This window comes from Plutella xylostella, chromosome 5 (assembly GCF_932276165.1).
Source record: "Plutella xylostella chromosome 5, ilPluXylo3.1, whole genome shotgun sequence".
Taxonomy (NCBI): Eukaryota; Metazoa; Arthropoda; class Insecta; order Lepidoptera; family Plutellidae; genus Plutella; species Plutella xylostella.
In genome coordinates, this window is record NC_063985.1 from 994,373 (window position 1) to 1,015,967 (window position 21,595).

A 21,595-nucleotide genomic window follows, 5' to 3' on the forward strand; every position below is an offset into this window, starting at 1 on the left:
TTTCTACAAGGAATACATATCCGAGCTCCAGCAGAGGAACAAATGGCGCACAATTGGAGAGCAGCCACAAACAGGGGAACTTGTGCTAGTGAAGGACGATCGATTACCCCCAAATCGATGGCTGCTAGGCAGAGTCACGGCAGTATACCCCGGCACGGACGGGGTCAATAGAGTGGCAGATGTGATCACGAGGGCCGGGACGCTCAGAAGAGCGTACAACCGGTTGTGCCCTCTTCCACTCTTGGACCGGACAGACCGTTCCAAGGGGGGGACCATGTTGAAGACAGACATTATTACGAGCGTCGGGCTCTATGCCCGGCGCTTCAGCTGAAGAAGAAATACTTATGTCAATCACATACAAAATAACAACTCAAAGAAACTATCACGACCACAATACATTTTAATACTTACTAATTCTAATACTTACTTCTTATTTCTAAACATCGTGTAAAATACTAATACTTACTTCTATTTAATATAATATCAACAACCAAGAACATCTTTATTACTTATCTCGTGTCTTCGACTTCGAGCCTTCGCCATCACCTGCTATTTTTCTTATATGGACATAGTTATAGGCATGTACCCTCTCTTCTTTAGGGTTTTTTTTGTTGGTCTGGTGGTACAAAACGGGAAATTTGTACCACCGGACCAATAAAAAAAACTTATGTACTGTCCATATGTAAGATTTTATTGTTATACGTGGTGTAGTTATGGGCAGAGCTATTTTTTCCAGGTAAATTCTTCGTAAAATTAAATCGTTAGTAAATTAACAATGTTATATCGTAAATCGAATGTAAACTGAAATAGATACATACCTACATTATATTTAATTTATTATTACCAAAAAACACTGAAAAACTAACAATATTTTATAACAATTGTAAAAAAAAAAACTTTAATTTTACTGACGCGAGTGCTCGCGCGGTGAGCATTTTGCCGCCCCGTGCGATACACTCTCTTCAATTCTCTCTTTCTGCTGTAACCTGTGCACTGATTTTCTCCAAATTTACGTTACAAGAAGACCGAGAGGGCAGCTACATAGGCGCTGGACCTCGAGGAGTGCATAGTTCACAAAATAATAAACATTCTTTGCTGAGGGCGGCAAAATGATCATAGCGCGAGCACTCTAGGGTTAACCTCCTGACGCCCAGCCGTTATTTTATTTTTTAGGACTATCTGCCCACGGTCCTCACACAAGGACTATTGCGTTTACCTAGCTTACTGCCCAGAAACTTAAACTTGAATAAATGTCGCAAAAATTATTATATAGTGTTCCTAGTAGTATGTACGGGTAATGCATTAAAAAAGGAACCAGTTTCAATAGGTTTAAATTCGAAAATCATTAGTCCTCATGTGAGGACCGTGGGCAGTTAAAAAAAGTTTAATTTATTGGTAGAAAATATATTTATAAGGTAATTTGTTAGAAATAACAAAACTAATGAAATAATAACCACTTAGGAACACATTTAACACTTTAAATCAGTCTCACATAAGTTTAGAACTTATATTTATTCTAGATAAACTCACACTTATCAACTATTATAATTATTGGGATAAATATAGGAACAAAATAAGATAAAATGAAAGGCTCAGCTAGCAGCTCCTGGATATCATCATCACAAAATTCAAATTCTACGGGTTCATGGTGAGTCATTTATGTCGTCATGTCATCGTCCTCCGAGAGATCTATGTCCGACATAGCTAAATCTGCTTCAATTTCTTGGATTTCGCATTATATTCTGTAAAAAAATACAAAAATAAGTATATCTAAAATTATATTATAGCAGACTAAAAGTTTATGTTATTGAAGACCACGGTACTCAGACGAGTACTAATGTAAATGGATGATCGTAGAATATTATTTAGATCCTTAATTGATAAAATATTAGTATTCGTCTCTTGCTAATATACTTAACAATAAGGTTTTATTAAAGTTATTTAATTAAATGATTAGATCACATAAGTAAAATGAGATTACAACTTACTTAGTCGACGGTGGCCCCGCCATGGTTCCGTTTTTTGACGTTTTTTCAATGAACGATTGATTATCCTCAGATGACACTTAAGACAGCTGTCAGTGATGGAATGTTAAATCCATAGATGCAATCCCAAAAAATAATGGCGGTAAATTCAAATATGGTTCAAACACAAAGTATTCGTCCTCGGAGAAGGACCGTGGGCATTTAGTCCAGAAAAAATATATTATAGCTTGGGCAGTAACAACTATACTCGTTAAGTACTCACAGAAGGACCGTGGGCATCAGGAGGTTATGTCTAAATTAATATTGAAATATCGTAAATAAACTATGAAATCATTTAATAATGTTTCCATTACGATGATATAGGCCATTGAAATTATCGTGCGCACAGTTTTCCGCGCTGAAATTCCGTTAGTTTCGATTAGTTCCACCATTTCCCGTGGCGCTAGTGGAGCTCAATGGAAGTGACTGGGCGGTGCACGGGAATGCACGGGAGCAGCGTTTAAAATTGTCCCGATTGCCTCCTGAACAAGTCTAGTAAATACTTGCAAGGCTGCATTCCAATCAGCGGCCTTTACACGGGTTCGTTATCGACGTGATAAACTCGTTTACCAATCTCAGCGCCGTATTTATGGCGAATAGCGATATAGTAACGTTTATCTAGGTTCTACAAATTGTGTAGAGTAAGAACAAAATTAGCAAACTGTGAACACTCTGCATACTAAACTGATGCGTCGCTAACTCATCAGCTAGCGGTAAATTGTTTGCCTACTGGTAATTCAGCCTAGCAGTCACTAAATCAAACGTATAACAGCCCCCTATTACCAGACAGAGGTTAAAAATAGCAGAAATGAGACGTCACTAGTAGGCGCTTAACTGCGGGCATTGAATATAAAGTGCTGAAACACGGTAAGCTTATTGCCAGGAGAGGCGAGCTTTAAGCTGTGTTCCAGTTTGTGAATAGGCCCATGTTTAAACAAAACTTTGGGAGGCTGTAAGATAAATAAATACACGAGCCAACTTACATATTCTGTGTGAGATATGAAGGGGTCATTAGTAGAGCCGTGGTGGCGTAACGAGTCAAATTATGAAGGGTACCAATGTGTTTTTTTGAAATAAGGAGTGTAAGTTCAATCATTTTAATATAATTAGGTATAACAATTAAAAAAATACTCTCTAGATCCTCTTAAAAACTTCTACATAATATTTAATAGTTACATAAATAGTAACTCCAAAGCTGCCAGCGTGTTTATTGAGAAGACGCGTGTGTATGATCAAAAGTAATCGAAATGTACACTGGGGCGAAAGTGTAATATTCCGATGTACACAAGGTATAATATGGAACCAAATAATTTGAAATCGATTTACGCCAGATCAAAATGTAATTTAAGTACTTTGAAATGAGAAAGTGCCGAGCGTTTTTAATTAAGTAGATATATTTATTTTTATAAGTGACCTGTCTGACATTCCCCTTGAGATAATGCCTAGTCTTGAAAGTTTCTTAAAAGATTTTATTGTAAGTACCTACGTTATACTATGATACTTATGAGTGTCTTTATTCTAGATTAAGTTAATATTATTTGCAAGTCTGGCTGACAAACATTTGCTGAAGCTGAACAAACTTCTTCAGACAACTTTTATTTTTCTTTACATTATTATTTTTTTTTTTACATTATTTACTAATGCTAGTTTTGTTTAATTAAACCGCATCATTATCCAAAATACCGCATCTTGCATTTAATTGCTGAGTAGCAGCTCATAAGTAACAATAAAGGTATGACTGAGAAAACCTATATTTTTTAAGATTCAACTATTAATTGCAGCCAATTTAACTAAAAACTAATTATTCTGCGCGAAATAACTAAAATTATAATAACGTTTCAGTAATCAATTTATTGAGTAGGCGTGTAACTAGGATTGTAAAAAGTTTAAGATAGGCTAGCGCAGACATAAGTGGATTGTACAGTATAATTTTATTCCAAAGTCAAATTGAATTAAAGCCCAAGGATCGGAAAATTGCTTTCAATTTTTCCATTTCATTAGCATCATCTTTTAGCTATAATTTTTATGAAAGTTGCGCGAGGTATTAGGCTTGGAGCTTTTATAAGGTGCTTATGCTTTTTTGAAGAAAAATAAGCATTCGTCCTAAAAAGGCTTTTAAAACGACGTTTGACATCAGTTAATTCCTAGGAGAACTTAGCTCTAGCTCTTTATAACTTATTGGGTAGGTAATGGAAATTCTAAATTCAAAGCCAATAAAACTATTTATCAGCTTTTAACTTGTTAAAAACTAGGGTCTGGCTTGCGAGACCCTGGGGACATCCCACACACGAATATCCGACCTGAGCTAGGCAGAGCCTGTAATATGGGTATCGGACAGCTGATATATCCACGAAGATACATAATTACATAGATAGATACATATTAAATCCAAAGCCCCGAGTAAAAACATCTGCCTTTAAACAAATATCTGCCCCGGCTGGGAATCTAACCCAGAACCTTCAGCAGTAAAGCTGTTTTTAACAGCATGCGGGGCATTCATCAGGCATGCGGTATTGCGGAATTGCGAATATGCTCACGAGACGCGGGAAAATGGCGTTCAATGAAATCCTCATGCTGTTAAAAACTGCCTAAGGGTCACTAACCACTACATCACTCGTCTCGTATTAACTCAATGATCTCTCTCCGCAGATGCAGTCAAGTCTCTACTCCACGGCCTCTGGCTTCGAGTGCGTGCCGTGTGCGGAGGGCTGCGACGCGTGTGACGACGGGTCCCCATGTGTGGCGGCGCTCAACTGGGTGGTCAGAACGACTATCTTCGCGCTGGCCTGTCTGGTGATCTCGTGTCTGCCGATCATTGTGTGGTTCACGATTAAGTACGGACATGTGCGGGTACGTTGGGCAGTTTGATTGAGGTTGTCGACGAAAGAATATGATATAAGCAAAGTCCATAAGTTGTTCCAGCAGCCGCAACACGTGTTCTTTATCGAGACTCGTTTAATGTGCGATTCAAGAATCACAGCTCCGTATTTATAGCGATTCCATTGACTTATACATTATTAGGTTAAGGACAAGACCAACTGCTCAAAAAAATGGCACCCTCGCGCTGGCCCTAAAATCTTATATAGGTATTTGTCATAAGCGGACGGGTGTCATTTTCTTTAAGCCAAATGTACTGACATCCTTCCTTTTGAAATCATTGAGCGAATGGCGATATTAACATTTATCTACGTCGATAATAAAACCGTGTGGCAGCAGCAGATATTTAGAAAGTCGGAGAACAATATAGTCGTCGTCATTTGGACCGCACTTTATCGAAATCCCGATAAAGATCGTAAATGTTGTATAAATTAAGGAAAATAACAACCATTCCTACAAATACTCACATGCCAACAACATTTTATGTTCATGTCATAATTTATCATCTGAAAATACTTCTTCATCGTGACTGGCCGGTATAGCTGGAGTGGTTCTGTGCAATGTTTTTATTTTTTGCCGACTTCCCGTAAAGGAAGAGGTTCTCGATTCGCGTGTATTTTTTTTTGTATGACTATTATTACACATTTTTGTCAACGGATTGTATTTTTTTTGTAGGTATGTCAAATATTTTAAGAAGTTTATTTGTTTAAATTTATATTTTTAAAGATTATCACGGTGTGTGTGTGTGTGGTGTAGAATCAGGGATGAACGTTCGCAGATAAATGTAAGTTCCATTAATCATTACTTTACAATACCTCTAACATCGCCTTTCCCTCGACGAGACATCACGAGACAGCGCGTAGCGTTCAATATAAACACTGAACGGATGGGCCAGTTGAACCTGAACCACAGCTTAGGGGGGTCACTCTATATTACGAAACATTTAGTTTCGAAGCGCTGCCGCGCGAGCCACGACTGTATCTCGGTGTGGTAAACGTGATGATTGCACGACAGCTCTCGTCATTAGTTTTTTGTTAGTATAGAGTAACCCTCCAGGCTTCTCCCGCCGCGCTTTAATCTTGTCAGTTAGTTTTATCAACAAAACTCATCCAGCGTATCTTTTTAATTAAAATAACTTCAAAAGATAGCGTAAATCTCTTGTTGCGAACTTTCGAAAGAAAATAAATTAAAATCTCCATCCATTAGAAGAAAAATTCAAAGCTGAAAGTGCACGAAAATTGAAGGCAAGTTGAAAAGTTTCTTTTGAACTTCTCCAAGAGCTCTCTGGCTTTCTTCGGAACTGAGTTGCGGAGTTGTTTGACTCACATTTCTGTTCTGCCGCCGCCGGAATGGACCTTATTATTTTAATTGTTAGGTCAGCGGGATGCCATAATCCTGTTAAGCTTTTAAAAGCAAATAAAATATTAAATGAAAAGCCAGCTAAGTTGGCGGATTATGGAAAAGCTTCCTGTTTTTGAACCGGGTTTATGCGTAATATTTGGACACAACTTGTATTTTCATAATTAGGTATTTCACATAATATATTAGATTTTTATGATTTTGGTAAAGCTTTTACATATTACTCTACTTCAATGGTTACACTTAAATTTAAAACAGTTGAATGAATATTTCGTAAACGAAAAATCCGCAATGTTTCCCCCAAATTAAAACTTCTGTAGGTAATATTTTTCCGCTATAAAACTTTCAATCACTTTAACCGAGACTCCTTTGTAAGCAAAACTCATTATAAAAACAAACGAAGTTTTCTCAACAACTGGTTGAACGAGATAAGTGATTGATATAGCGAATAATTCATTCGACATTTATTTGAGTATATAAATTGTGAAATAAAGAAGAAAATACGGCAGATGAATGTTTTGTGAGGCTTGAAGCAATCAATCTGGCCATACAAATACCTATACAAAATAATGTAATAAACTGTAATATAATCAATACATACTGTTGCCTAGAGCTTCATACCTTTCTCAACGTTTTGTTCAATCATGATCTAAATAAACATTATAATATTAATGTCCTCCTAGTCGAATTTACACCACAGCGGCCAATTTCATTAAGATCACCCATTTGTGGGGGAGTAGATTATAGTGGCCAAGTGTTTGCGCAGTACACAACAGCACTGTCTGTTCCATCACGCTCATAATCCAGGGGGATGGATGACCGACACGACTGGAGAGAGCTAGGCGAAGGAGGACGGTTTTCATTGTCTTAATTTATTATTATTATGTCCGAAAATTAAAACAGATTTTACAAACAGAAATAATTGATGGTGTCTTCCGGAAATGAAGACCTTGCGAGTATGCGACCTTAGGTATTTAGACATTCCCCCGATTTCGATTCGAGATCTGCACATATCCCCTGTTTTACATACAATATTTCACTAATATAGGTACGTCCAGCTTTTATCACCAGACTACAGAGCTGTAGGTACATAAATACCTATACTCTATCTTTCCTTCAAGCTCAGAACAACAACAACCTGCCTTCGTTTTTCTTCTCATCACCCAATTGACACCAACAGGTGGTCCGAGCGGCCTCCCCCGCGCTCCTCCGCGTGATCGTGCTGGGAGCCCTCCTCATCTACTGCACGACGCTGGTGATGTACGCGCGGCCCTCCGTGCTCACCTGCACGGCGCGGGTGTGGCTGCGGGAGGTGGGCTTCTGTCTCACGTACGGCGCGCTCATGCTGAAGACTTGGAGGTGAGAAGACGAGACTTTGGTCTATAATCGTAATGGCACTTAAGTACCCTCTTCATGAGGTATGAACTGTGGCGTTACCGCAGGACTGAACTACTCAGCGTCGCTTGACGCATGTAGTGTCTTACTGTGTTTGTCACTGATACTAAGAAGAAGAATAAAGCACGAAATCTTCTTCTAATGGATGTAGCCGTCTTCCAAGCCACACCACTCTCACACCCTCTACAGGAAGGATGACACTTCCTCGTCCAATAATAAATACCGGCCAAATTTCAAATCTTTAGATTTACCTATTTATTTTTCTCTTGAGTTTTTGTTTATTAGTTGTAAAAAATACCTATAATGTAATATTACCAAAAACATAATTAATAAGATTTACATTCATCTTCAACAACAATTGTAGCTGGAAATAATATAGCTATGTATTTTCAATTTCAAATACCTATAAATAGAGGTGTATTCTAAAATAGCTTTAATATAAATCTATAAATGGCCATCTGCCTATCTATTGTCTTCATTACGAAACGTTACCAAAGATAAGGGTTGTTATTGGAAAATTTCCTCTTACCATTCAATAATATGGAAAGTTTCCGTGGAGCCTTGATGATTTATTGCCGGCCGTCACCGCAAGCGTCGGAAGGACCTCGATACGTCCGGATATTGAAATTAATTGAACACGCTGTATCTTCCGTAGAGCATGGATTAATGCTTGAAACTGTTAGTCGGACGCTCTCGCTATTTCATACAGAAGTGCGATACACGAGATATACCTAGCATTTTTAGTTTTATTTCGCTTTTGTATGGTAACACGCTTAAGCGTTATGTGTGCCCTTATTCGTAGCGGTAACATCAGACTGAATTTTGTGCTAGTAGAATATGTTGCTGTTAATTCTACGTACCTAATTTATCCAGTCAGAAAATCAGACCAGTTGCTATAGAAAATCGGGTCAAACACTCCTTTGCATAAAATAAAATGTAATAGTTTACAGTCATAATTCCTAAGTAAGTTATAAATTTATCGTAAAAAGCCTATTTTGTCGAACCTCAATAATATTATAATTTTATTCTCAAGGTGTGGGAGAAAGTGGGCGAACTGATTCGTAATAAATTATTCTCTTAGACGTGCCTGTTCTGTGCTGAAGTGGACCACTTGAGCCAAGACACCTATGTAAAGGGGCCATTAGCGAAGTCCTTCAAATAATGGCCTAATCTGACCCAGGAGCCTTACTCTAGCTTGGCAAAAAACGAACGGACTAGAGCTGAACTTATGTACAGTATAAGCACCTTCAACTAGCTCTCAAATGAAACCTACATATGTAATATATGTGCATATCCCGAAGCTTTAAACTGGGACTATTTCCCTCCAAGCTGATCACTGCGAGTTGGTGGGTTCACACATTTACATGTGCGTAATCTAGATTATACGGAATCGAACCCCAAGATCAGCTATATTAGTAAGTTTATACGAACTACAGTGCCACAAACTTATCTGTACCGGTGAGAGCTCACATAAATGTCTAATATTTCTTCATTCTATAAGATTTTAAGTTTGATCGTATTAATAGTTCGCTCTTGCGGTATTAATAAACCCATCTAATCTTTAACCATATACAATTCATTAGTAAGTATTGAGATATGGATCAATTTAGTTCACTCTCACCGGAACAGATAAGTTTGTCGCTTTATAGAGTCGTATTTAGCTCGCCAGCGTCAGTAACATAAACAAGTGAAGATTCACGTGACGTCAAAGGTGAAAACAGACGATTCAACTGGAAACCAATTCCTAGACTAGAGGTAGTATTTGGTGCAAATCTTCGACTATCTATTTCCGCCGCCGCACCCACTTCAGCTGAAGACGTAAGCAGTGAAACGGTCAATGTCACAAGTCTGCTAAATGCATCACTAAATGCCAATTTCTCCATAGTCGATTAGACTCTAATCATTAAAGCATAACCAGGGAGTAGTGGTTAACTTTTGACACATCTGACATGAATTTTATATGCAGAGGACGTTACATAACTGACTGGAGATTTTTTTTTAATAAAAAAAAAACAATGAAAGGATTTTTTAACAGGAAAATAACATTACTTCCCTGCTTGCACAATGAGAAATGAAATGAATTGAAACATCATTTCATTTCATTTACTTTACCTAAAAACGTATGTACTTATTTGAAAAATATAAATGCTCAACTATTTACAATATGATTTTAATATAACAATTTAAATTTAAAAAAAACACGTATTGTTTAGTTAGTAAGCTGAAAAGGGATGACTCATGGATAATTTAATATAATACGCAAATAACTCACCACTGCTTAGTAGACTTGACCATCCAAACCATTTTCTTAGTAGAAAAAGTTGCCCGTAATATATTTTTACCTCGAGTTGAATCCCAGTTTCCACTGACTTGGTGGCACCTCGACCCCTTTGTCTAGTAACTTATCGTCCCCAGCCAGGTCAGTTAAGCCTATTACTGTAATTAATCTAACAGTGAATAGAGACAGTCGTAAAAATGCTATTTAATTTTCCCCCTTTTTTGGGGTAAATGTCATGTCCATGAATCACGGCCATCCCATTGGCTGAGGTAGTCGTTCCGATTTAAATGGAAATTCGGAACTGTTAGTTTAGAAAATCGCTTATAAGTAAGACATTTTTATCGATCGTCACAATGTGCTTTTTTTCACTGTGGATATTTTAGTTTTTCATGGAACTGAGAATGGTCTAGTTTGCTCAGGATTTTCGTTTATAGGCATAATTAACCTGTTTACCGTTTACCTGTTTACTCGAAAAGAGCCAATGTTTTTCGTTTATTGCAGAAACGAAATTAGTAAAAACTTGCATAATCTACTTTACAATGGAGAAGAAAAATATTAAGTATTTCATGAATTTTCAAAAGCTTTTTTACTCTCAGGCTTTTTCGGCTTACTGCATGGGCTTACTATACTTCTTTTGAAAAGATCTGTCTAAATAAATGTCATGGCAACACCATGGCAATCTTCTTTTGATGTAATTCTGATTGAAGCTCAAAACTGCAAATGTAGGCAAAGCAACACTCAGGGGGGTTACTTTATACTGACGAAAAACATACAAATGTTAGCTTTCGTGCAATCGACAAGTCTAACACTACGAGATAGAGTCGTGTCTTGCGCAGCAGCGTTCTGAAACTTAGATTTTCGTCATAATAGAGTGACCCCCCAGTTCATGGAACAATTTCAAAGGGATACGAGTAATATCGAAAACGGAAGTCATGTAGTATTCGTTTGGAATCGACGGAAGAACAGTTTCCGGTTGAAAGAATATTGAGATGAACGATTGTTATATTCATAGCCTTATTTATGATTTTTACACTCACGGGTAATGAAAAAGTTCCATTGAGAAAATCACCAAATTACTACTCCTATACGGAAATTCTGCAATATTTAAGTACATTTAATGGCGCATCAGAATACAAGCAACTAAAAACATAAACATTTTGTTCAAATATCCGATCAAATGTTTAAAAACATTGAGGCTATTTGGAGTTTGCATTATGTATGTGGAACTGTTTCGTTGCCCGTGAGTGTATTACCTGACTCCATTTTAAACTGAAGAAGCTAAAGTCAATTATTTCCAACTTCAGACGACCGAGTGACCCTGGCTGCTATGCTGAGTCAAAAAATACCTTATTCAAAATAATATAATAATAATATATGGAGTTTTAATTGGGTACAAAAAAGTTCAGAGCACTGTAAAGTGTTTTTTTTTTTCACGTTGGAAACTTACAAAAAGGGGACCAACCAAAACCTACAGCTTTTCAGTAAAGTGGTCAGAATGTTCACCAACTTTTCGGGGTTCCACAGTGAAAATGTTTAACATTAATAGTAGATACACTCACGGGCAATGTAAAAGTTCCAGTGACAATGTTTCATGAGAATCGGTTCAGCAGTTCAAAAGATATGCAACTTTTAGTGTTTAACGCGTTTTTTTAAATTGATTCTCTTATAATTATTATAAATTAATAACTTAGATTACCTACCTACGTATTACAGAAATAAAAATGTGTTGTATTAGTATTACAGGTCTTCCTTTATGAGCTATGGCATCGACAAATCATTAAGGGTCAATTTATACTGGGGCAGAGTCGAAGCGCAGCGAAGCGTCAAATTCTTCACAACTAAAGCAAAGCCGCACGAATGGTTGGTTGCGTTGGTCACGCGTAGACGCGCGAATCGCGAAGAATGCGCGCGACTTTTTAAAATCTCAGTAGCAATGTGTGCGTTATGCTGTGGAGTTAATGTTGTATTTACTGTAATGTTCAGTATTGAATAGACGCTTCGATGCGCTTCGACTCTGTACTAGTATAAATTGACCCTAAGGTGTCAATAAATATCAATCATTATTATATGACAGTAGTTACATTTTGAACTTTGCAATTCTGTACTATAATTAATTTACTAACACACTTTCTAATACATAAAGAAAACTTATTAATTACGCCAAGGAACCCTTTGAAACCTAAATTTCATTCACTCTTAGCCGCTGCCAGTACTAACTGTCGTGTGACAGCATGCACAAATTGAAATATAGTCGGATACACACGAAACCACGTTTTGGAGAACGGTCTTCTTTTTCCATATTTTTACACTTTTAGTATTACATACCTACCTAGTATAGGTACTCATTAAAAATTATATAATTCATAAGTACCTACTTATACCTATTCTGGGATAGTCGTAGGTGACAATATTTATGGCAAAGGCGTAATTCATAGAAAGTAAGTCGGTTTGTCACACGGTTTAGTGTTAAATCACGCTGGATTGCAAATTTGACTGATTAGTATTAAGACTAAGTGATAAGTTAACTTTATTACCAGCAGCTAATGTAAATCTTAAGGTGCGAGATTCATAGTCAAACTCAAGGCAAAGTTATAAAGCACTGCCACGTCTTCAGTTTAAAACTTTCAGTTTAACTATCTAGTTTAACTGAATAATTTAAAGTTCAGTAAGTTTGCAAAGTCCTCTTAATTTTTTCGAACAGTAATGTATATTGGGAGGTAGCCGCATTGGATCGGGATGAGTGGAAAATTAAAGGGGAGGTCTTTGCCCAGCAGTGGGAAAATATATAGACTATTTAAAAAAATGTAGGTACATTATATTACAATGTATCCATGTGGTAGTCTGGATACAATATGTTACTTACCTATTATTTTGGTAGGTAGGTACATATTTTTAATATTTGCATTTTAACTAGAAACAGCCGCTTTTAGCCGTTTAATACACTCAGACAGAGATATGCGATTAAAAAGTTCCAGTAACATGGTCCGTCAATGACATTTTTTTAAGTAAAAATCTATTCGGTCATTCTCCTTTCATTCGTCCTCCGTTATTAATTTTTTATAAAACTTTCCTTTCTCTCCTGCAGGATATCAGTGATCTTCCAAGTGCGGTCTGCCAAAGCTGTCAAGATATCTGACATGTACCTGCTCCGGCGCATCGGGATCATAGTGGGCGTGGCCTGCGTGCTATTGGTCATCCGGACGCTGGTGGCGCCACCTGCCGTGATCGTCGGCAGAACTAAGGACAACTTGAAAGCGTATCTCTGCAACTCCGATTGGTGGGATCATTCGTTTACTACGCGTGAGTGTTTTACCTGAGTGCTGTATTTTTTTTTTTTAGTACATAATTAATGTAATTAAATTTAAAAGATAGGCTATGTGCTGTTTCTCTGCCACTCAAAAATCTTACAGACACTGTGCAAACTACCCGGCTGTTACGTTAGTGCCAACCTTGCCAAGATTTGATATTTATAAGACCATTCGAAGTTCAAACTCAATCTTTAAACTGATTCAAAATCTGTTAAGTAGTATATTTTTGATATCCTATATTGTAAACGCATAATATAGGTATTTATTATTTTATCATATAATAATTAATGAAAAATATATTATAATTATACTCACGTTTATGAACCTGTGACATTTTACATACGGCAACCTTCATAATTAATTAAGGAATTAGCTGGATCTGCGTAAAGTAATAATTATGTTATGTTATTCCAGGAAAGACTTTACACAATTTGCTCTCGGATATTATGTTTTAAATGTAACATTTAAATATAAGTAATTAAATGAAAATTCATGATTTCGCTGCTCAAGAATTAATATTTACAATTTATACGACCAAAAAAAAAGAGTTCATATGAATTAGCCATGTAGTCTAACAGTTCATAGATTAATCGAATGTTGAACACGTTAGCTCTTAGGTATATTATGCACTTTATCTATGCTTCTATGTGTTAATCTATTTTTTGTTGTAAGATTGTTCTCATTTATGGTCACAGACATCAGTCTGTAAACAATAAAAAACCTAACTTTAGGAAAGAAAGGAATTAACGCGCGATTTTGGAACAATCTTAGGCAGCCATATTAACGCTATGTATTACTATCCCAACTTACTCTATAGTTTCGGAACTGTTATTTGCCGTCTTACGAGAATTAACCTTAACATGATCGTGTATCAAATATCCCCCTAAACTGTCTAGAGCAGGCACTGGGTATCAATAAAAAGTCCTCGTCAGAGGTTTTGAGGTAGTAATATAAAAGTTACAGTACTATACAATACAGTACAGTAACCGACTAAAATACTAAACCAGCCAAGTAAACCACTGAACACGAAGCGCTTCAAGATTTCTCGTTTACTCCGCTGCCACTTGGGTCTAATTGACAAAAGGGCATACCAAAATGCCAGTATCACTTTGATGGTCGATGCGGTTTTCATTCATTTTGGTATGCGCTTCTAATTCAGTGGCTGACATAGCCCTGAAGCCAACGTAACCTAACCTGACAGAAACTCCAAATTTGAATTTGTGTGTAGCACTTATTTTTGCATCACAGTATATGTCGACGAGTACAGTTAGCTGCATACGTAACTAGACAGATAAGATACATAATTATAAACAAACAAAAAACCCTACTGCATGCTAAAAAGATGAAAACAAGCCCCAATGTTAATGGAAAGTATCGCAGGCGGGGACCAACAGAGGGTTCACCATTTAGCTGAATGTTTCTGTGTGGCGGTCAAGTTGGTCCCCGCCTGCTATACTTTCCATTAACATTGGGGCTTGTTTTCATCTTTTTAGCATGCAGTGCGGGTGTCACACGTGCGTGATTAAATCCGCACGCTATTAAAAACACGCTTAATATTCGTTTCCGTTCACGCCAAACTGTTCTCTATCACTACCACCAGTTCTAACCCCACCATCCCTTCCAGTGGAGGTGATATTCCTGATGTGGGGCATCCGGCTCTGCATCACGGTGCGCAAGGCCCCCTCCGAGTTCAACGAGAGCCGCTTCATCTCCATGGCCATCTACAACGAGTTCCTGCTCTCCGTGTTCCTTAATATTTCCATGTGAGCTTTTTAAATTAATTGGCATATTATTTGACTGGCGGTTACCAAATGGTACGCGCCCCGTGGACGCCCTGCGTGCAGCAAACGTGGCGCCACAGCGAGCTACGAGCTGGACTTACCAAAAGCCTTGGCCAAAAGTACAGCTGAAGATAGGCGGGAGTGGTGGACGTTAGTGGAGACACTCTGAACCTCTGGGGTGCCATAGGATCGCAACAACTATTACTTTTATACAGGGTTTTGTGGTCCCTAAAGTTTATTACGGCTAATACCTAATACTTGTTTTGCATAACTGTGTATAATTTTCTATCTTATCCGAGTTCATTTTATTAAATAATCATAGGATGGGAACCTTAAAACTCACTAAAGTAATCTAGCTCTGAAATCACTTTGCATCATACACCACTGAAACCACAGTTTACTATCTATGAACCGAACGAATGACAAAGATTTTCGCTCTTCATTTTTTATTCGACGACAATAGCTGGTTTTATGTTGAAGAGTAACCCGTAAAACTGGGATTCTAATCTGCTAAAATTTCCACACAGTGAAATGAGTTCCATAAAAAATGTAGGTCATGAGCCGTAGCGCCAGATTTCATTTAAATCAGTTTATCCTTATAGCGCTGTTACTTTGGACATAAAAATGAATTTAGCATTTATATTATTAGGTGTGCGGCTAGACATTGCATATTATTGCGAACTTGAAGAAAAAGGTGAAGTATAGGAATTAGGTACTGTAATTGCATATTAATTACAATTTATAATTAAGGCCAAGCTTAAAGCTTATATTTTTTTATGTGAATGAATTGTAACACAACTGAACTATCGCATGGTTAGGTTATGAAAACCTTTCTTTCTGTAAGTAACATAATAATATCTTACCGTAGTATAGCTACAAATTAACAGATAATTCCTTGAAATCCGACCATCATTTATCCGGATCTCGAATAGTGTCAATAGAAATAGAGCAGAGCTTCAGACGGAGAGCTTTTGTGTCATTATTCTCCCTCAGAGTTGCAAAACGACCAAAAAGCAACCGCATTTGGTACACAAATTCTGCCAAAGCGGGACTCACTGCAAAAAGCATTTGTTTCTGTCGTTTGAATCCCGTACATGTTGCTTTAATACACCGGCAGCTTATTCCAAAACACTTGGCAATCTTAGAGCGGTTAAGACCCCCCGCAGACTGCAGACTTTTAGTCGGCCGATAGTTTGGTCGGGCTCTTAATCAGTATGAAGTATCGGCCGATACATAATCGTTGAATGTGCGCACTACCATACATCTCCATACTGATTAAGAGCCCGACCAAACTATCAGCGGACTAAAAGTCTGCAGTCTGCGGGGGGTCTAACTGTGCAATGTGCATAGCTGTAAGTTTGCTGGATTAAAGCTGTTGAAAGCCTACGGTTTATGCATATGTGCACTTATGATTTTTTAAATATAAATAGTAGTAAAACTGAACTTACATTTAAAAACCATTGGCCTCGTTCGCTAAAAGCTCTTTACGTTGGCTTATACAATACACACACACATACAAAACACATAAGTACTTATACTAAACTTACAAATGTATAGGGGTTCTACCTTTTTTGGCATAAGATTTATTTGCCTAATCTCGTATTGCATAGTAACGTTTGGTCAAAGTCTCGTTACGCCGAAAATCGTATGGCATAAATCTCGTTTAGTAAAAAGTTATTTCGCATAACATTGTTTAGCCTAATAATGGTATGGCTAAATCTTGAATAGCCTAATAATGCTATGGCATAGGTTTATTAGGTTTATACAAAGTAATAATATTCGTTTGGCTTTAACTTTGACGGAGCGTCTCCGTACATAGCGCAAACTGGTGCCTTGTATTGTTTCCGCTGTTTGGAAAACGCTCCGCTCCGCTTCGCTGCGCTCCGCTTTGGTTTTGATGAACATGTGCACCTAACACGCTCCTCCTCGCTTTGCTCGTCGTCGCACCTATTTTTAGGTTTCGATCTCATGGGGTTTGTAATAATTATATTGGTCGTTAACTTTCGATTTTTTGATCATACAATATCGTGATTTTCGGGATGTAGGAGAAAAATACCACAACTTGTACATTTACTACATACTTAATATATTATTTATTAAGATAACATTAGGAGATACAAGATTATACATAGGTATAGACGAACATAAATTTGAGCAAACGAAACTTAGGTGTTTAAAGATTGTGCCTAAAGAGTTTTAGACGAAACGAGCCTTATGCCACATAAGTCTTGGCAAAGTGATGGTTCGGCCAAAAAAGTTTAGACCATACGAGTTATGCGAAATGAGTTTTGGTCAATAAAGATTATGCGAGATGAGCGGAACCCCTGACGGTTATTTGTTTAGTTGCCCACTAAACTTATTACCCGACAAATCTCACTAGGCCAGCGTGGTGGACTATGCCTAAAAGCCTTCCTTCATTGGAAGGAGACCCGTGCCCCAGCAGAGGGGTGGGGACTTGATGGGTTGTGATGATGATTTGTTTAGTTAGTACGTATTACCAGATGACTACGTAATTACACATTGTAAGTAGAATACAAAAATTGCAAACATAACCTTAATTGTATTTAATAGTCTCGATTGCTTAGTAACACGGTACTGTATCTAAAATTAATGTTACCCGTATGAGTATATTATTAAATTACAGAATAAGCTTCCTCCTTTGAGTTATTCAAATTGGGAGTATTGTTCAGTCGTCAACAATGTAAATGGCTTCACTGGGACAAAATGAGTTTTTGATAAAGGTAAATATATGAAACCATACCTGAGTAACTCCTAGCCAATCTTGGTACAGTTAGCTGCACAATTATCTGTAGACTTTTGTACTGTACTCACAAACTGACGACCGAATGGCGTAGTGGTTAGTGACCCTGACTACTGAGCCGAAGGTCCCGGGTTCGATTCCCGGCTGGGGCAGATATTTGTTTAAACACAGATATTTGTTCTCGGGTCTTGGGTGTTGATATTTATATTTAGTATCTATCTATCTATGTATTTATGTAGATATACCAGCTGTCCGACACCCATAACACAGGTTCTACCTAGCTTGGGGTCGGATGGCCGTGTGTGAGATGTCCCCACATATTATTATTATTATTATTAAACTTATATATAACTCCCTCCAAAAAAGAGGGATGTTATAAGTTTAACGTGTTTGTGTATTTTTCTGTGGTAGCGTAGCTTCGAAACGGATGAACCGATACTCGATTCGTTTATTTTGTGTTCTTCTTAGCTATATTTTATTAAAATTTGCGTTGCCGTTCTAAAATTATGCTACTTATAGTGTTAAATTAGGGTTTTTTTAACCTTTGTAAAGTAAATATTCATTAAAACATTGACGGATTGTTAGTTTGACGAGGTATGTAGAAAAGTGTAGATAAAGCCACTTATGAAACTGACTGTACGGTGTGTACGTGTCAGACGCAAATAGGTAAATACTGAAATTATTTATTTTGACCTATGTTAGTATTAGTACTTACTTACAAATACAAATAATAAAAATGAGAAATCTGTAACCAAATCAAAAGGTTTACTTTGTCAGAAACAAATTCAATAAGTTTCTGCGTTCTTTGATTGCCAAGTTCAGTACTAACTTCTAATAAGTATTTAGCAGAGCATTATACTTTACTAATATTTTAAACATTTCTCTATAGAGTGAAATTTCATCAATTAACTCTCGTTAGTAGATCAATGTGCTTGAAATAGTATAGCGACTTTTTTGCGGCTGCAGCAAGCCTGTGAATATAATTATGTTTAAAAAAACTAGGTATCTATCTCCACGCTTTTCCAAGATAAAGCGCCTTGCTTGACTGACAGAAGTGATCCTTTAAGGTTTTCCTTTTTTCCTCTCAAGCTACGGTACCCTACAAAGAAAGAGGAGAGAAAGTGCTCCGCCAAAAATATTTTACCAAAATATGGCAATAAGCCCGCATTCTCTATCTCTGGGATGAGACAGATGGCAAAGAGTGGATAAAATAATGAATTAACCAAGTAAGACGAGGCGCAAATTCGCGCTGATGGATACGCGTCAAGAGATTATGAGAGTAAGCGAGAGTGCTTATCGTACTTAATAGAGGTATACTTCTATACCTACTAATAATATAAAGAGGGGAGATGTGTTTGTGTTCGAATGTAAAAAGTTGCTTTATAGAAACTTTGTTGGTTACGTGACTTTTGACTATGGGAACAGTATTTTTTTCAGTAAGTTGTAGAACAAACGTTACCATTTTCTAGAATGACCGTCCGAGTCACCCCTTTTGGTTAAACTATACCACTTTGGCACCACCCTGTATTGATACGTTATCCTTGAGTGTTGAAGGCTATTATTTAACGGTGGCTTTAATAGTTTATAATATATCATGGAATTGATAGGGGAATCCCTTTTAGCATAGAATAGAATAGAATAAATCTTTATTCAAGAAAAAACAGCTTATGATAAGTACATACATCCTACAAAACCAAAGCTCGCGCGGAAATCTAGTTTAATAATATAGGTAATTTAACCATTCATAAGTAAGCTTATGTGTAAGTAAGTACATACTGGTAAAATAAAGCTCAGTTTCAGTACTCACTTCCTCCTCATGAATATTATAAGCAGTCGGTGCGTTTTAAAGAGGAAAACTGAAAGCCCACACGCGAAAATGCTTGCAATCGTGGCATTTTTCTGGTGTTTCATTATTTTACAGCGATACACTTGTGCCGTGGTATTAAAATTATATTGTATCTGAATATTTAACATTTCATTTTGATTACATTCCTTTGTTTTCACGGAATACGCTCGAATTTATTTCCGTAACATTTTATTGTGCTTTTTCCCGCAATACATTATTTCATTTCTTAACAATATAAATATGTAGGTAATAGGTATATTTGTAAATAGCTACAGCAGTACACGTACTCGCATAATAAATTATGTCCCTTAACTTGCGAGCTATGAAAATGTTCCAGTGACATATAATTATAGCATCATACCTAATTACTCCAAATCGAAATGTAACTACATTTAACAGCGCATCAGAACATTATCAACTAAGAACCTGAATATTAAATTGATTTTCAAATTTTAATGTTTTAAAAATGGGGCACTGGTGACTGGTTTACATAATAATAATGGATGGATTTTTTTCATTGCTTGCGAGTTTATTATTTTATTAGTAGTAGGTATAGCTAATTTTCGAGTAAAGTTATTTTAAATGAATCTCAGAGAGGTCGAGTGTTACAGTAAGATGAAAGAAAGCGTTTAGAAACAACAATTTCTCTGTCTCAGCAGTCTGTCTGTGGAATGATGTCCCTGAGTCTATCAGGAAGGCTCCCAGTCGTGCACTTTTTAAATCCTTAGTTAAGAAAGAAAGAAAGAAAGAAAGCCTTTTCATGTACCTCTGTTTTAGTGTTTAATATTTATATATATATATATATATATACATATATATATGTGAATGTTAGGTATAGGTTTATATATATTTTTTTTTATATATGTAGGTATAATTATGGTAGATTTTGTCTAGGTTTTTTTGTTTGTGAGATTCATTGATTGATTGTGATTTTTGTTATTTTTTTGCACTTCCCTACTTTCTGCTCCTTAACCTCCTGCAGGTTGACTGGTAGAGAATGCTCTTAGCATTAAGTCCACCTCATTTTACATCTACTTTTGTAAATTGTGCAATAAAAGAATAAATAAATAAATGTAAAGGGCGATTCATAAACATAATTACTCCAAATACAATATCTTAGGAATACATTTATAACCTGTAACGGTCAGAAAATTTGGCACACCTTTTGAAATTAAGATGCCAATTAGCAGAAAAGAACTTTAAGCTAATGTCGGTATTAAATCTGCCTATTTCTGTCCGTATACTGTCAACGCAAGGCAGCAAAAGTTTAATGCTGATATAATGCAAAGTTCCTTTGTGCAACTCAGAGTGTCACTACACAGTGCCCCTCACTGGACGATCTCACAGCTGGATAGAATTGGGATAAGTGGCGCCCCTAACAGCTGCAATTTGGCAGCACTCTAATCCAGCTAATGCCATTGCCCTTTGTAGGCAAAGTTAAAGCATGCATCCACCAGAAGTTAGCTGTTAACTCAAAAACAGGAAACTTTAACTCACATGAAACGTCCATTTAAACTTTTAGAGGTTGCTAAAAACTTAAGTAAAGTGGCCTTCAACTAAATTAAAGTTGCTGTCTGTGATCGTTATTTAAAACGTCTGTCCTAAAGTTTTTATTTTCAGAGCAGGAAGAATTGTTTTTGAATGATGCGTTCAGACGAATGTTTATTCGTTTTTCCGTGGCTGTGGAACTACATCTAAGTCATTCTGGTTGTCATGTTCCTCCATAACAATAAAATTCCTCAATTTTTCTGAGAGTAACAAACATCTAACTTAACAGTCCGTTTATCATATTTGTAGGATACGAGTGTAGTGTAGGATATGTTTGGAAGTATACAGGGTGTTAAGATGAATGCGTTTGAGCGTGAAATAGGGGTTAGTACTAGTCTAACCAAGTAGAGGTACTTTAGCTAGATAGGAAATCTGTATTTCTACCTAATTCGTTTAGTTTTAGGTAGAGGTTTTATCC

The 21,595-nt window shown here is 36.8% G+C and overlaps 1 protein-coding gene and 1 long non-coding RNA gene across 2 annotated transcripts in view; one reads left to right on the forward strand and one right to left on the reverse strand.

Moving 5' to 3' along the window:
* LOC105383460 (probable G-protein coupled receptor 158) overlaps positions 1–21,595 on the forward strand; it is a 132,096-nt gene that overhangs the window by 99,487 nt on the left and 11,014 nt on the right. Inside the window, exons 6-9 of the mRNA XM_038113085.2 lie at positions 4,674–4,874; positions 7,441–7,619; positions 13,019–13,233; positions 14,866–15,004. Of these exons, the coding sequence (XP_037969013.2) occupies positions 4,674–4,874; positions 7,441–7,619; positions 13,019–13,233; positions 14,866–15,004 (734 nt within the window). The remainder of the gene's footprint in view (positions 1–4,673; positions 4,875–7,440; positions 7,620–13,018; positions 13,234–14,865; positions 15,005–21,595) is intronic.
* LOC125491348 lies at positions 1,458–2,276 on the reverse strand. Its single transcript, XR_007268251.1, has 2 exons — positions 1,989–2,276; positions 1,458–1,742 (listed from the first exon to the last, which is right to left on the reverse strand). It is a non-coding gene; the product is annotated as an uncharacterized LOC125491348 (long non-coding RNA).